Below are 14443 nucleotides of genomic sequence, written 5' to 3'. Positions count from 1 at the left end.
TCCTCCTCCGGCGAGCTGGGTCGATTTCGGACTGAAGGGAGTGGGAGTGGACGAGTGCATCGTCGCTGTTTCGGGAGTTCCTCCTCCTCCTCCTCCTTCACCGATCTCGATTCCTAGACCGTGACTGTCAGCCTGAGCTTTAGCCGCGTCGATCGAGGGAGGTCGAAAGGCTTTCTTCCTAGGCGACGAGGGAGGGGAAGGGTAGTAGCCTGTCGAGGCGGCGAAGAAGGCTGAGGCTGACCGACGGATGGGAGCGTTGTTGGTCGAGGAGATGGCTGGGGAGGAGCGAGCGTGTTTGAGGGTAGAGGGACGATCGGAGGAGAGGAAGGTGGATGCTGGAGAGTGTCGAAGGATCCGTCGAATCCCAAACGAGACGGCTGAGAACCAGGATTTGAGGAAGTTGCGATTCGGCGATCGAGGTCGAAGGGAGGGTCCTCCGTTTCCGTTTCCACCGACGAACGATTCCTCCTCCTCGTACTCGTCGCTTTCCTCGAGATCCTTCTTCCATCGGTTGACTCGTCGAACGGGACTGGCGACCCTGAAGACTCTCCTCCTGAACTTGACGAAGAAGAGGAGCAGGACTCCGAGGAGAACGAATCCGTAGGCGAAGTAGCTTCCTCCTCCTAGCCGATCCAGGCGTCCCTCCATGAGATGGTCGATTCCGAGGAGTCGATCCGGTAGCGAGACCCAGTCGGTGTAGGAGGAGGAAGGGAGGGCGGGAGGGACGTCTCTCGAGGCTTCGATGACCATCTTTCCGAGCGTCCACGAGATGGCGGTGTCTCCAACGGTGTCGATGGATTGGAAGGAGGGTCCTCCTAGACCCTTTTGCTTGGCTTTCCGAGCGGCTTCGAGATCGGTTTTGGAGAGAGGGGAGGAGGACGATGAGAGGTGTCCTCCTCCCGGATCGACGACTCGAGGGAGACCGATCCCTTCGTGGAGGACGTTGACGAGCCAGGCAGCCTTGAAGCACTGCATCTGGAGACGAGGGATCTCGACCTGCGAGTTCGAAGAAAAAGGCAAAAGAAGGAAGGGAGGGAGGTCAGCTCTCGTCCGACGCGTCTCGACTCTCCTCCTCCCTTCCTCAGTCTCGAAACTCACCTCAGCTCCCCACTTCCCCATCTCCACCACCCTCCCATCCGCGTCCAACACCTCCCCATCCCCCGAATGAGGCAACTCTCCCAACTTCCTACTCCTCTCGTAGCCCTTCTCAATCTCTCCCCACTCCCTCGCACAAAACTCGCCCGCCTTCCTCTCAAACTCCAAGAAATCCCACGCTCCTCCCATGTTGAAAACATGCTCGCTCGAGTACCAATACTCGCTCACTCCGATGAACCTCTGCTGCTCGAAATCGATCTTGGGCGTCGGCAGTCCATCGAACAGGCATTCGTGCGGAGAGGGACAAGGGAGGTGTTTGTTGAGCAAGGGTTGGAGGGACTTGAGACATTCGGGGAAAGATCCGGTGCCGACGAGGGAGTGAGTGGAGAGGAGATGGTTGACGGAGGAGGAGGAAGCGGTGGCGAGGTGAGAGTGAGGGATTTTAGGGGATTCCGAGAGGAGGAGCGATTTCGGGAGGCAAGGGTCGGGGATGGAGGGTTCCGGGATGGAGGAAGAGGTCGAAGGACGAAGAGAGGTTTCCCATTCTTCCACTTTGAGTCCGACGTAACGTTCTCGAGCCTTGTTGGTTCCATAGCCTAGCCACGACGCGACGAAGACGGAGAAGTCCATGTCCTCTCCCGAGAGCAGACGAAGCTTGACCGACGAGAGCGAGGACCGATGGGAGGCAGCTTCCTGAGGAGACGGGGAGAAGGCGATCTGAGTAGAGGCTCCTCCCATATCGAGGAATCCATAGGTCGAAGGAGCGGCGGTGGATAACGACGACGAGGACGAAGTAGCGAAGTAAGGGTCGTCCTCCTCCTCGACCGTTTCCGTCGTAGGTTCGAGAGCGTTGGGATCTCCGAATCCATCCATGAGGTAGTTGACGGCCACCCATCCCCATAATCCTTCCTCCTCTCCTGAGATCACTCGGACACTCCCTCCGCAAGGTCCTTCAGGTCCTTCGTTCTCGACGCGAAACGGGAACTCTTGACGAAGAACGTCGCACGAGGCTTGGATGAGAGCGTCCGAGGTTTCGGGTGGGAGGAGACGCATCCCTGCTGTTGCTAGGATGTAGACGGGAGTGGAGGAGTGGAGGGAAGGAGGAATGGAAGCTTTGGCGTGGGCGAGGAGAGGGGAGAGGTAGGAGGAGACGGCCGAGTGGGAGATGGGAGCGAGGGCGAGGGTTGAGAGGCCTGCAGGGGAGAGAAGAGAGGTCAGCCAGAAGTTGTATGCATACTGGGGTAAGGACGGGTCACCGGAGAATAGGAAGATCTTCCATCGGAGAAAGAGAAGAAAGAACAGAAGAGCCCAGCCAGCGCGGGCTCTTGAAACGATCCGAACGAGGTGAGACCCTCCTTCAGCTCTCGCTCTCTCGCCCTCTGCTGGCGTCCGAGAGAAAGAGCGTGTTCCTCAGAGAGACTATAGAAGAAGAGGAAGAGTATATGCGACCGACTCTTCGGAGCATACAAAATGAAGAACTCTGTTTCCTCAGAGGGACCTTGAGCTTCCCTCTGCTCCTTCCCTCCCTCCTCCTCCCTCTCCTCTCAAACAACGAACGAGGCTCCGACTCACCTGGTTCTACCTTCTTCTGCCAATCCCCTGATCCTTCCTTTACTCCTCTCTCTACCCTAGGAAGCCTCCGAAGTTTACTGAGGTCCTCCTGCTGTCTCCCTTTGCCCTTTGGATCTGATGCTGTCCCGGAGGAAGATGCTCTGACCTCTTCCCTTTCCGCTCTGGGATCCTTCCACGAGTAGATCTGCATCCGAGAACCGGAAGATCCCGCGTCGATCACGAGGGCGTACCGACGAGAGGTGAACGTCGAGGAGGAGGAGGGGGGTGGCATCTTGAAAGGGAGGAGAGGAGAGGAGGAGGGAGGAGAGGAGAGGAGGAGGGAGGGAGGGAGTAGAACGACGACGGACGCAGAAGAGCCAGCTTCCTCCGTTTCTTTTTTAGGGAGTAGAGAGGGAGAGTCCGTATAGAGGGTGGCGAGAGGAGGAGTAGGATTTGAAAGAAAGAAAGTCGAAGAGGGTGATGGGTGAGGGTTGAAAGGGAAACCAGGAGCGAGGTGATCCAAAATCGGTGCAGCCTCCCCTCCTTCCTTCCTCTGAACAGCTTCCAACACCACTTTCTCTTTTTCTAATCCATCGCCGCTCCTTCTCCCTCTCCCTGGATAAGCGATGGCTATCACAGTCTACGAGATCGCTTTAGCCTTCTGTGAGTCTCGCTCTCCTCTCTCACCCGTCCTCGTCCTTCGTGCTCACCTCTCTCTCTCTCCCTCTCTCCTTTGCTAGGGCGAGTCGTAATCAACCTCTTCTTTCGAGAGATTCGGCCTCGGGGAGCATACAACATCCCGAGATCAGGGCCCGTTCTCTTTGTAGGAGCACCTCATCAGTGGGTCCAAAAAAGAAGAGGAGAAGGAGAAGAAGAAGGAGCAACAAGCTGACCTTTGACCATCTTTCCTCCTTTTCAAGCAACCAATTTCTCGATCCTCTCCTCCTCTCTTCAGAAGTTCTCAGAGAGTCAGGGAGGAGGGTAGCCTTTCTTATAGCTGCCAAGGTTCGTTTCACGCGAAAATCTGCATTCCTCTCTTTGGGGCATGTCTTCAATCGAGCTGATCACCTCCCTCCTTGCTCCTCCATGACGTCCTCCCTTCGCTCTCTTTCTCCCTTTGTTATCCAACCCAGTCCATGTCTCGTAGAGTTATAGGAAGTGCGGCGAGGCTTATGGAATCCAGTAGGTCTATGTCTAGCGACGCTTCTTCGGGAGATCCAGCTCCTCCCTCGAAACTCGAGCTCACCGTTTTCTCCTTCCTCTCCTCTTTCGTTGAAGTCCCCGTCGCTCGAGCTGCAGATTCTGCCGTCAAAGGAGCAGGAACGATTCGACTTCATCCCGAGGATCCTCTCGTCGTCTTGGGAACCGGAACCAAGTTCATCAACCAGGGCAAGATCAGGATGACCGTTCAGTTTGGCAAGGAGGTTGGGTTTGCGAGTGCGGAGGTTTTGGAGATTGTAGGGGATGAGGAGTTGAGGTGAGTTTGTGCTTCTTTGTTTGATAAAGGAAGGGGAGGTTGCTCGGAGGTCGGCAGGGGTACGAGTCCAAAGGGAAGGAGACGAGAGGGAAAGAGCACGGACGGATGGAGGCGCGAGAGCTCACCATCTCTCCGAGCTCGATCAAGCTCTTCGTTCCCAGAGATGTCTCGAGATCTGATCTCATCCGACTCTTCCCTTTTCCTTCTCGACTCGCAGGCTCAAAAAGGAATTCCAGATCACCGGAAAGGACGAACGGACGTTCGTCAACGGAACGGCCAAAGTTCGACTGCAATGCGACGCGACGGGAGGCGGGCTCTCGTACAAACTCTTGCCCTACGTCGATCAGAAGGAGATGTACGGTTCTGTCTATACGAGGCTGAAAGACGGAGGGTGTATTGGGATTTTCCCCGAAGGTGAGTATACTTCGTTTGACGCGTTTCTCGTTTCACTCCCTTCGTTCGAGTTTCCAGCTTAGCAGCTGATGGGCTTTCCTTTGCTGATTGATAGGAGGATCTCACGACCGGACGGACTTGTTGCCTCTCAAGGCTGGAGTGACTATCATGGCGTTGGGAGCGATGAGTGCGGATCCGAGTTTGAAGGTCAAGATCGTTCCAGGTCAGTCTCGCCTTCGTCTTCTCCCCTTCCTTCCTTCGAATCCTGACCCTTTTATTTTGTCATTTTCGTTCGTGCGCTTGTCAGTCGGACTCTCCTACTTCCACCCTCACAAGTTCCGAAGCCGAGCCGTCGTCGAGTTTGGTGCGCCGATGGACGTCCCACCCGAGTTGGTCGAGGAGTTTGGGAAAGGAGGGAAGGAGAAGCGAGAGGCTTGTCAGAAGCTGCTGGATCTGATCTACGATGGGTTGAAGACGGTTACGATCAGAACGCCAGATTGGGAGACGCTGATGGTGAGTTTGAGATCGGTTTCGTTCGATTCGAGTCGACGCGTCTCGATGGAGCTGACCACTCTTCTCTTTTCTACTCCGATCCTCTTTTCCCTTTCCTCTTTATCTTTCTTTTCGTTTTTCTCCTTTCCTTGCAGGTCATCCAAGCAGGAAGACGTCTCTACAAAGCTCCTGGACAATATCTCACCCTTGGCCAAACCGTCGAACTCAACAAACGATTTATCGAAGGATACCTTCACTACCAAGATGAACCCCGAGTCATCGCTCTCCGAGAGCACATCATCAAGTACAACCGCAAGCTCAGAGATCTCGGACTTCGGGATCATCAGGTGGAACGAGCGACGAGAGCTGGATGGAGGAGTCTAGGATTATTGTTTTATCGGTTGGTGTTGCTGTTGGCTTGGAGCATTTTGGCGCTGCCGGGAGTGATCCTTCGTGAGTCTTCTCATTTTGGCTGCTTGGGAGGGAAAGATGGCCGAGGTCGAGGACTTCGGACACTGAGACGCGTCGAGCTGACTCCCTGGTCTCCTCTTTTCCTCTCCTCAGACGCTCCCATCTTCATCCCTGCCAAGATCTGGTCCCATAGGAAGGCTAAGGGTGAGTCTTCGAGGGTGCTGTTTGACGCGTCAAGTTCGAACTGATCCCTTCCCTTCGACTCCTGAAGAGGCCCTCGCCGCTTCCACCGTCAAAATCGCCGCTCGAGATGTTCTCGCAACCTGGAAGATTCTCGTTTCTCTCGCAGCTACAGTTCGTTCCCGCCCTTTTGTCTCGTTCCTCCTCTTAACGAGCTGACGCTTCTCGTCTTTCCACTCGTTCCCTTTCAGCCCATGCTCTACCTCTTCTACGCCGTCGTCGCCACCTTCCTCTCTCACCGTTGGGGAGCTCCATGGAGCGTGACTCGCTGGATGCCACTTTACGTCTTCGTTGGCCTCCCCTTCGGCGCGATGAGCGCTCTCAAGTTCGGAGAGGCTGCCATGGACGTTCTCAAGTACGTATCTCCCCTTCCGTTCGAAGGCGATCGATCACCTCTGAAATCCCTCGAATTGACCTTTGCTCTTCTTCTCTCGCCTCCGTGTCGTCAGATCCCTTCGACCTCTCTTCATCAACCTCATCCCAGGCAACAACGTCCAGATCGAAGCTCTCCGGAAGCGTCGTGCTCGTCTCTCGGAAGAACTCGACGGAGTCATTAATCACTTCGGACCCCAGATCTTCGAGGACTTCAACGAGTCGCGTCTCCTTCCTGCAGCGGTCGTTCCTCCTTCGTCGTCGGCTGGAGCGAGCGGTGGAGCCGATAACAGGGAAAACATCTTCTCACATGTGAGTTCTACATTTCAACATCGCTGGTCTAGCCGTTCTCGATCTCTGACGATAATACTCCTTCCTTCTCAGCCCATGAACTGGCTCGACGAACGGTTTTTCGGATGGTCTCGGTCGTCAAAACCAAAATGGACTCGAAGCGAACCTAGCTCCTCGATTGGAACTCCTTACGACAGTGACCAGGAGAGCGTCACGGACGACGCGGACTATGATCAGGTCAGTCCTCCTTCTGTTCCCTTTCTCTCCCCTCTGTCCTCTTTCTCACTCCCTCTTCTCCTCCCAGGTCATCGGCATCTTCCAAGAACACTCCAACAACTCCTCCCACCCTCCCGAACTTCGACGCTCTCGATCTCGCTCCTCCTACGCGGACTTGCAGGCCATCAAGAAGTCGAGTTCGAAGGAGCAAGGTGGGAAAGGAGTTCGAACGCCTTCGTCGGTTGGATCACCCCCTGTTTCGCCATTGCTGGCGATGAGCTCGTTGCCGAGCTTGGATCTGGATGGAGGAGACGAGGGCCTGGTTCATCGTCGGACGAGGAAGACGGAGAAGGGAGATGGAGATGGGGTGAGTTCGGGTCTTCTTTCGACCCGTCAAGACGAAGCTTTCTTTCTGACCGTTCCTTCTCCTTCGTTCATCGTTCGTTTCCCTCAGCCTTGATCGCAGTAGATCTCCTTCCTCTTTCGGTTCAGAGTTGGGTCGAGCGAAGAGTGTGAGCTCGCTCGAAGACGAGATTTTGTCACGTCGTTGATTTTGGTTCATCTTTGATTACGGATGTGGTTCGGTTTTTAGATCGACTCGCAAGCTACGAGGGATACTGAAATGAGAAAGATTAGAATAACCCGACGCCTGAAGTCGAGGATCGGAAGAGGCGTTGCGAGGAAGAGAGGATTGATGAGGCTGGACGCGTCCTGCTATCCCCCTCCCCCCCTTGCACTCCCAATCTTTGCAAAAGAGCGTTTTTTGTTCTTCTCGATGTATGCCGTACAAACCGGACCCAGGTTTCTCGAGTCTCGATCTCGAGAGGAGAGATACAAGGGAACACGTCGAAGTGTCGGGGTCGCTCCCCTAGGCAGGTGTTCCCGGTGGATCTCTCCCGACCCTGATCCGAGAAGATATAGTCATGAGAGTGTATATGTTGTTCGTAAAATCGTGAGTTATGAAAGCTACGTAGAAGGCTATCAACCGATGCGTCCTCTCCTCTTCCCTGACCTTCCCTCTTCGTCTCTCCCTTTCTCCCTCTTCACCCTCTCAACTCCCAAATCTCCCCTCTTCGTCCGACTCAGCATTTCAGCCAGCTCGTCAGCCCAAAGCCAACAGAAGCTGACGAGCTCCTCTTCCACCACGGTTTCCTCCCGTCGAGGAAAGTCGTTCTGCTGGACTGGTTCGATGATCACGACCTCGTTCTCCTCGTCGAAGACCGCTTGTCGAGCTCGAGGATCGTTGACGATGAGGTAGGCGGCGACGGCGAACGCATCGGCTGCTGATTCGAATCCTGGCGGGGTGTTCTGGGTGAGGAAGAAGAGGTTGGCTTCGGAGCGGTAGTGACGATAGATCTTGGTGGAGAACGCGTCTCGAATCGAAACCTGACGAGAGAAATGAGAGAACAGAGAGGTTGAGTGGTTCGAAGAGAAGCTTCGAAAAAAAGATCCAAGTATGCGAACCTTCAATCCATCGTCCTTCATCATCCGTCTTCGCTTCTCGACGGCCACCTCGAGTCCAGCAACGAGTCCGGTAACCAGTTCGATCTCGGAGAGCAGATACCTGCGAGAGAACGCGAAGGACGAAAGGTCAGTCTCACACAAAGAAAGAAGAGAAGGATCAGACTCACTGCCTCATCGCTCCAACCAAATCGACCTCGTACTCCCTCCTCAAACGCGTCGCCTCGATCAGGAACTCCAACGGAACGTTCAGACATGCGAGCCGCGGATCCAGCAGGACTCCAGCTTCTCGCTCGAAAGTAGGATCCTCAGAGATCATCCTGAACATCGTTCCGAGAACTCCAGTAGACTCGTACGTGTTGTCCTGAGGCGAGCAAAGAAACAGAAGATGAACTCGTCAGTCGAGGGATAGACGTCTCGAGGGAAAGCAAAGGACAAACAGGGTTGAAAGCTCCAAGGTAGTCCGGACGTCGCTTCGCTTTCGCTCGGAGTCCACTGGTGAAGTTGACGGGGATTCCACTCTTCGTGTAGTCTGAGATACATGACGGAGAGAGAGAGAGAAGGATGGAGTCAGCGAAAAGGAAGAAGGACGCGACGCGTTTCTCGACTCACCAACGGCATCCGAAGCGAGCTTGGCCCTGAGACATGATACCGAATATGTGAGTCAGCTAAGCAATCATTTACGTATCGAGGAAAAGGAGAGCGGAAAACTCACAGTTCGATGCAAGCCGGATCAAAAACAGTTCCAGAATCTGCCACGGCGAGATGAGCAACTGATAAAGCTCCAAGGACGTCGTTGGTGAAGAAGTCGAGGAACCACTGTCTGATGTGCTCGGGCTTAACGTCGGAAACGACTCTTGGTTGAGGGGCGGCGGAGTAGTCCATGGGCGAAGCTGAACGGGCGTTTCGAACCAACTCAGGGTCGTAGATCAGAGAAAACACGTCTCCGTCGAGATCTCCTCCAGAGAGCCTGATCCGAAAGGGAAGAGAAGGTTCACTCGTCAGTGATGTGCCGCTACTAAAGAACGAGAATGGAACTAACTGGTTAGGAACGTCCCGTTTCCCTTTCGTCGAGAAGATGATGCAGTTGAACGGAGCCTTTTCGATGAGCTCGGGGTGAGCGACTGCCGTGACACGCTGAACATCACCGGGATGGACTAGATTTGAGTGCGGTTCGAAGGTCAGCTAAGGGAAGGTCTCCGCAGGAGGAGAAGGGACTAGACGAACGAGCGGGAGAGCGATAGACAAGACACGATCCTTGCACCACTCCGGCCTGGTTCTCGTCGAGAGGGTTCTCGAACCGACAGAAGACCTCGTTCTCCTTGAGGACTCCGAGCTCATCGGCGATACCTGTAAGAAAGAGAGGAAGAAGGCTGTCAGCTGGGAGACGAGGAGACGAGGAGACCCGACGCGACTCGACTCACCGAAGAGGAAGACGCCCTTCTCGATTCGAATACGAGCTTTCCACTTCAGTTCCCATCGTAACACCATCTGAACCAGCTTGAGCGTATCTCGAACGAAAGGATCTCGACCGAGTCCGACACGGAAGAGCTTTTGGATCGGGAACTGTTGAAGAAGTTGAGTACGATCAGGCGTGGTTAGAGGTCGAGAAGGAAGGAGGACGACGAACCGAGGTAACCTGAAGCTCCTCGATAAACTCGGCAGTCGAAGCTCGGTGTGCGAGCTGGTTGACTCGAAGGAGTTGATCCTTGAAGAGCCGAAGCAAGAGGTCCTGCAAGGAAGAAGAGAAATCAGTTCCAGATCGCGTCCTCAAGCTTCCGAGATTTGCTCACCTTGTCGACTCCCATGGAGTCCATGATCATGATGACTTGACGATTAAGATGAACAGGAGCGAACTTGGCCATCTGAGAAAGATCAAGGGGTCAGCTTCGAGAGACGAGGAGGAAGGCCGAGGAAAGAACGACCTCACCTTCATCGCTCCGAGTTTCAAGTGAGGCGACTCGAACTTCTGCATGCTAGGTCGAAGGATGACTTGGTTCCCTGTGACGTGAGGCCAAGCGGCGAGCATCCCTTTCGCTCCTCCGATGCGAACCTGAACGGCTGAGAAGCGACCGTCCTGATTTGGGCCTTCGAGGACGAGGGCAGCGGCGTCGACGAGATTTTGAGAGGTGAGGCCGACTCCGTCGGTGAAGCAGCTGGGAGGGGAGAAAATGAAGTAATCAGTGGTGGTCGACAACAGCAGAAAGGCGAGAAGTGAGACGAACTAGGGTCCACGAGTGACGTCCTTCGTTTGAGAAACGACGAGAGGAGAAGGGACGGCTCGAGTTGTCGAGAAGCACTGGAAGAGTGGGAGGAACGGAGAGTCAACTATTCAGGGAAGAGTTCGAATTTACTGGAGAGGACTCACAAGACTGATTCGAGCTGTAGAAGCGAGGGTAATTCGAGTCAGTCGCGTCGATGAAGGGAAGACGAGTGGTTCACTCACCGCAGTGTTTCGCCACGATCTTCTCCTTGGTGAAGTCTCCCATCCAGCTCCTCAGCTTTTCAGCAGTAAACTCCATACCATTTTCGCAGATGAACCAGGCTTGGCATTCCCTGTCGAAACGAAAGAGGTGAGCCAGCGTCACGGATTAACTCGACGCGTCGAGAAGTGGATCAAACTCACTTCAGTTGACTCCCTCCAGCAGCTAAGAACGTCCACCTTCTCCCAGAGAACTCCAGTCCATCCTCAAGAATCCTCTTCATCCTCCCAAGCATCCCTCGTCCGATCGAGTGTCGTCCCGTTGGCGGAGGAACAGGAGGAGCTCGAGGGTCCCTCCAGATCTCGGAGAAGTGTAGAGGTTCGGATTCGTCGGCGAACTGGACACGTAGGAAGCGGTCGATCTGATCCGGGAACGATCGGAGGACGTGGTTGGAGGTCTGATTGGAGGAGGGAAAGAGAGGGAAATGGTCAGGCGAAGGAGAGACGCGTCGAGGAAAGGGACTGAGCTCTCACCTCTTGCTCTGGAGGGCAGAGTAGGATACGGGTTGGAGTGACGATGACCCGTCGAACTAGAACCGAGTGTTCGTTGAGAGTACGAGCGGGTCTGGTTGAAGAGAGTTTCGTTCGAAGGTCTGTGGAAGAGAGAGGAGAGCGTCCGAGTCAGCGAGGTCTCCTTCCCTCGAATCAGCGGTGTGAACGCACCGTCGAGAACCTGCTTGATCCTCCCCGAGATCCTTCCCATCGCAAACATCGCCACCAGTAGCTTGTTTCGCATCTCCAAACTCTCCCCATCCCTGCTCCTCAAGCAAGCGCATAGAATGGTAAGGTCCTCGGGCGTCACGACTCCGTACGAGATCAGCCCTTCTAGCAGGTATCTCGTCGGGAAAGGGTAGGGAACGATGGAAGAAAGTGACGAGGTGGGATTTGGTGGGAGGGATATCGTCCGAGGTAGGGAGTTTGGCGGGAGAGCATAGAAGAGAGGGAGAGGGCTGACGGCTCGAAGGGCGGCGAGGGTGGAACGAAGTTGAAGGAGCGAGGGAGGAGTGAGAGCGAAGGTAAACTCGTAGGTGAGCCAGTTCCCAGGCTGAGGGAGAAGAGGATAAGAAGAGGTAGAGATCAAAGTGATCAGCTTTTGATCGATCGAAGGAGTTGCGAGAAGCTGGAAGCGGCGAGGAAGAAAGAGAAGAGAGCTCAAGCTTAAAGGTTGAGCTTCGACTTTTCCTTCCCCTCCCTTCGTTTTGACCGTCCCAGCCTCGTATGACTCACCTTGAAGAAAGCTTTCTCCCCAGATAATCCAAGCACACTAGCAGGCTCCAAGTGCTCTCGACTCTCAGCTCTCAAAGCAATGTAGTCCTCCTCAATAGCTCTTCGCTTCTTCGGTCTCCTCCCTCCTCCTCCTCCTCCTCCTCCCTGTCCTCTCCCCCTTCCACCCCGCCCACCGCCACCTTGCACCTCGGGATAAGCAACCCATAGAGTCGGAGGTCTCCTCAGTTGAATCCTCAACCTGTACTCTTCCACCTTCTTCACGATCTGAATCTCGTCGTCCTCAAACTCAAAGTCCTCCTTCGCCAAATCCAGCCGCACTCCCCTCGTCAAAAGATCATCCCACGAGATCTCTCCTTGAAGAGGCCAAAGCGACGACTTGGGAGCCGATTCGATACCGAGGGTAGAAGGTGTAGAGCAGCCTTGGCAGTAGAGTTCGAAGGAGATGGTTCGGAGGCGAGGGCTGAAAGTGAGGGAGGAGGGAGGACGTTGAGCTTGAAACGAAGGCGGAGGGAGAGGGAGGGAGAGACCGTAGAAGAGCTGGGAGGTTTGGGTCGAGTTCCCTGCTGTGAAGTGGATAGGTGTGAAGCTGATGGAGTTGGGTGGAACTGGGTCCATGGAAGGAGGGAGGCGAGAGGAAGGTGGGTGTTGAGGTTGACTTCGCTCGAAGCTCCGATTTGTTGAGCTCGACGGTTCCGAGTGACCGAGTCTATAGGAGGTTTTTCTCGCTCGAGAAAGAACGATCTTGAGATACGAAGGTCTAGGTCATGAAGAGAAGGGAGTCTCATAAAAGTCGTAAAGCAAGAAAAAGAAAAGAGCCCCATCTGCTCGACGCGTCTCCTCGACCACCTCTACGTATCCCTCTCCAACTCCTCCGCCCACTCTTCATCCCAAACCGACCCCCTAGAATCCGCCACCTCCACCCACATATCCCAAAGACCCTTCAACACATCGAACGTCTTCCCTTCACTCCTGATGTCGGGCTCGAACTCCCAAACGAAGTTCGGGACGATCTTGATCCTCCCCAGCTTCGGAACCTTGAGGAGGTTCTTCGAAGGACGGTAGAGGAACTTCAACCATTCGACGATCTCGTCGACTCCTCGTCCGTTGGGGTCGTCGATCTCGAGGGTTTCGAGGAGAGGGTGGGAGAGGATCGCGTCGGAGGGATCGGAGGGGAGTTTGGTGTTGGGAAAGGAAAGGCCGAGGGTTCGAAGGGAAGGGTAGGTTTTCGAAAGGGAGGTGAGGAAGGAGGAGGTGATGGAGACTCGGTTGAGGATGAGGCGGGTGATGCGACTTCCAAGGGAGTTGAAGGGTCCGAGGGTCGAGGAGGAGAGTTGAAGGAGGGGATTGTAGAACTCGGTGCCGAAATCGCTGATCTCGAGCGTTGAGATGTTGGGGAGATTTCGTAACCAAATCCAAAGATGGTTCAGAACGGAAAGTTCCATGCGTCCGGCGGTTCCTCTCAATGCCAGCGTGTCTAAAGTGGGAGGGAGGAGGAGCATGGGGCGGACGAAGGGCGAGAGGACGTCCTGAATCCGGATCTGGATGCGTCGGAGAGAAGGAGCGAGTCCGTAAAGGTTAAGGAATCCGAAGAAAGGATATACGAGCTCGGAGAGGGCAAGGAGGTGAGGTAGGTTTCCACATTCGTAGAAGAAGGAGGTCAGGAGGTCGTCCTCGCCCATGAGGCGCGTCGCCGTGATTTGCTTGACGAAGATCCCAAATCCTGACTGATGTAGACTTGTCGCGAATGCCGAGCTTCCGTATCCGACGGGGTACCCATATCGTTCCATAGGATTCAAGTCGACGGAAGCGTACAGGAGAGGGATGGCGAAGTCCTTGAAGAAAAAGGCGAGAAGGGGAGCAGATCAGATCAGAGTCAAGAGCCGTTTCGACAAGTTTACTACGAATACTTGCCTTCCAATCACGGCAAACGAGAGCAGCTGTGAAGATGTGCTTCTTGTTGGTACGAGCTGACGCCCCTCCCCAGACTACTGGAGGATCAGGGCAAGGGTAGTCAGGTCCGAGCTCGGCGATCCGTCGATGGATCTCGAGAGGAAGACGTGGAAGGTGTCTGGAAAGAAGGAGGGAGAGGTGGAAGGTCGAGATAGATTAACGAGTCAGCTCAAGGGTAGAATAGCGGAAACGACGACGGGATGGGGAGGGAGAGGAGGAAGAAGGAACTGACCTTCTGAGCTCGACGCTCCAGCTCAACGTCCCTCTTCCCGCCTCCAAAATCTCCTGGTTGAGACTGTATACGAAGACCAAGCGATTCCAAGTCAGCCTCGTACGTCCTTACTCCTTCCCAATCTTCGATAAGACGCAGAAAGGACTCACGGGTCAGGCTGAAGGGGATTCTTGAGCAGGTCAAGAAGAACGGCTCGGAAGTCCGCGACGGTCTCCATCGTCGTCGTTCGACTGTACGACTTCTCTCCGTTGAGAGGACGATCTTCGATGGCTTGGTAGACTTGTAGAAGTCTGTTGGTGAGCTCGGGAGCGACGATGTAGGAAGGAGGAACGCTGGGGACGGTGGAGGAGGAGGAAGGGGAGGGGAGAAGGGAAGCTCGTCGACCCGCAGAGGTAAGCTGAACCTCTCCCTTTGGATCGAGAACGAAGATAACGGGACTGGGAGGATCGAAGTACGAGCACGAGTCTGAGGAGGAAGCTGGCTCGGATTCGGAGCTGTAGTCGTCTTCGTCGGAGGAGGAGGACATGGCGAGCGGGCGGGATGGAAGTTGGAG

At 54.9% G+C, this 14443-nt stretch overlaps 4 protein-coding genes across 4 annotated transcripts; 1 reads left to right on the top strand and 3 right to left on the bottom strand.

Moving 5' to 3' along the window:
- Positions 1-178: 178 nt before the first annotated feature.
- YND1 (apyrase) lies at positions 179-3131 on the bottom strand (the record flags this gene model as incomplete). The annotated part of the gene is made up of 4 exons (XM_076644175.1): positions 2668-3131; positions 1099-2288; positions 461-996; positions 179-275 (listed from the first exon to the last, which is right to left on the bottom strand). The coding sequence occupies exons 1-4, from the start codon at positions 2936-2938 to the stop codon at positions 179-181; spliced, it is 2094 nt and encodes a 697-aa protein (XP_076495616.1). The 5' UTR covers positions 2939-3131.
- An 81-nt stretch (positions 3132-3212) lies between these two features.
- On the top strand, positions 3213-7154 carry BDY24DRAFT_363529 (putative glycerol-3-phosphate O-acyltransferase). Its single transcript, XM_076637902.1, has 16 exons — positions 3213-3309; positions 3387-3486; positions 3567-3651; positions 3780-3828; positions 3925-4123; positions 4341-4537; positions 4632-4739; positions 4824-5029; positions 5164-5461; positions 5573-5623; positions 5691-5773; positions 5851-6014; positions 6109-6343; positions 6416-6559; positions 6627-6905; positions 6993-7154. Exons 1-16 carry the CDS (start codon positions 3273-3275, stop codon positions 6996-6998), a joined length of 2241 nt encoding a protein of 746 aa, XP_076495615.1. The 5' UTR covers positions 3213-3272; the 3' UTR covers positions 6999-7154.
- An 826-nt stretch (positions 7155-7980) lies between these two features.
- On the bottom strand, positions 7981-11529 carry BDY24DRAFT_106446 (RNA dependent RNA polymerase). The gene is made up of 15 exons (XM_076635828.1): positions 11145-11529; positions 10956-11074; positions 10626-10879; positions 10446-10555; positions 10368-10381; positions 10225-10298; positions 9930-10155; positions 9793-9864; positions 9630-9731; positions 9424-9565; positions 9227-9349; positions 8715-9156; positions 8612-8637; positions 8440-8531; positions 7981-8363 (listed from the first exon to the last, which is right to left on the bottom strand). The coding sequence occupies exons 1-15, from the start codon at positions 11215-11217 to the stop codon at positions 8166-8168; spliced, it is 2067 nt and encodes a 688-aa protein (XP_076495614.1). The 5' UTR covers positions 11218-11529; the 3' UTR covers positions 7981-8165.
- A 1027-nt stretch (positions 11530-12556) lies between these two features.
- BDY24DRAFT_442383 (uncharacterized protein) lies at positions 12557-14430 on the bottom strand (the record flags this gene model as incomplete). The annotated part of the gene is made up of 4 exons (XM_076644680.1): positions 14040-14430; positions 13891-13953; positions 13620-13776; positions 12557-13540 (listed from the first exon to the last, which is right to left on the bottom strand). Exons 1-4 carry the CDS (start codon positions 14414-14416, stop codon positions 12557-12559), a joined length of 1581 nt encoding a protein of 526 aa, XP_076495613.1. The 5' UTR covers positions 14417-14430.
- Positions 14431-14443: the final 13 nt, after the last annotated feature.

This window comes from Mrakia frigida (genome assembly GCF_051309035.1).
Source record: "Mrakia frigida strain ATCC 22029 unplaced genomic scaffold BDY24scaffold_20, whole genome shotgun sequence".
Classification (NCBI taxonomy): Eukaryota; Fungi; Basidiomycota; class Tremellomycetes; order Cystofilobasidiales; family Mrakiaceae; genus Mrakia; species Mrakia frigida.
This window is presented reverse-complemented; position numbering and strand designations above follow the sequence as displayed.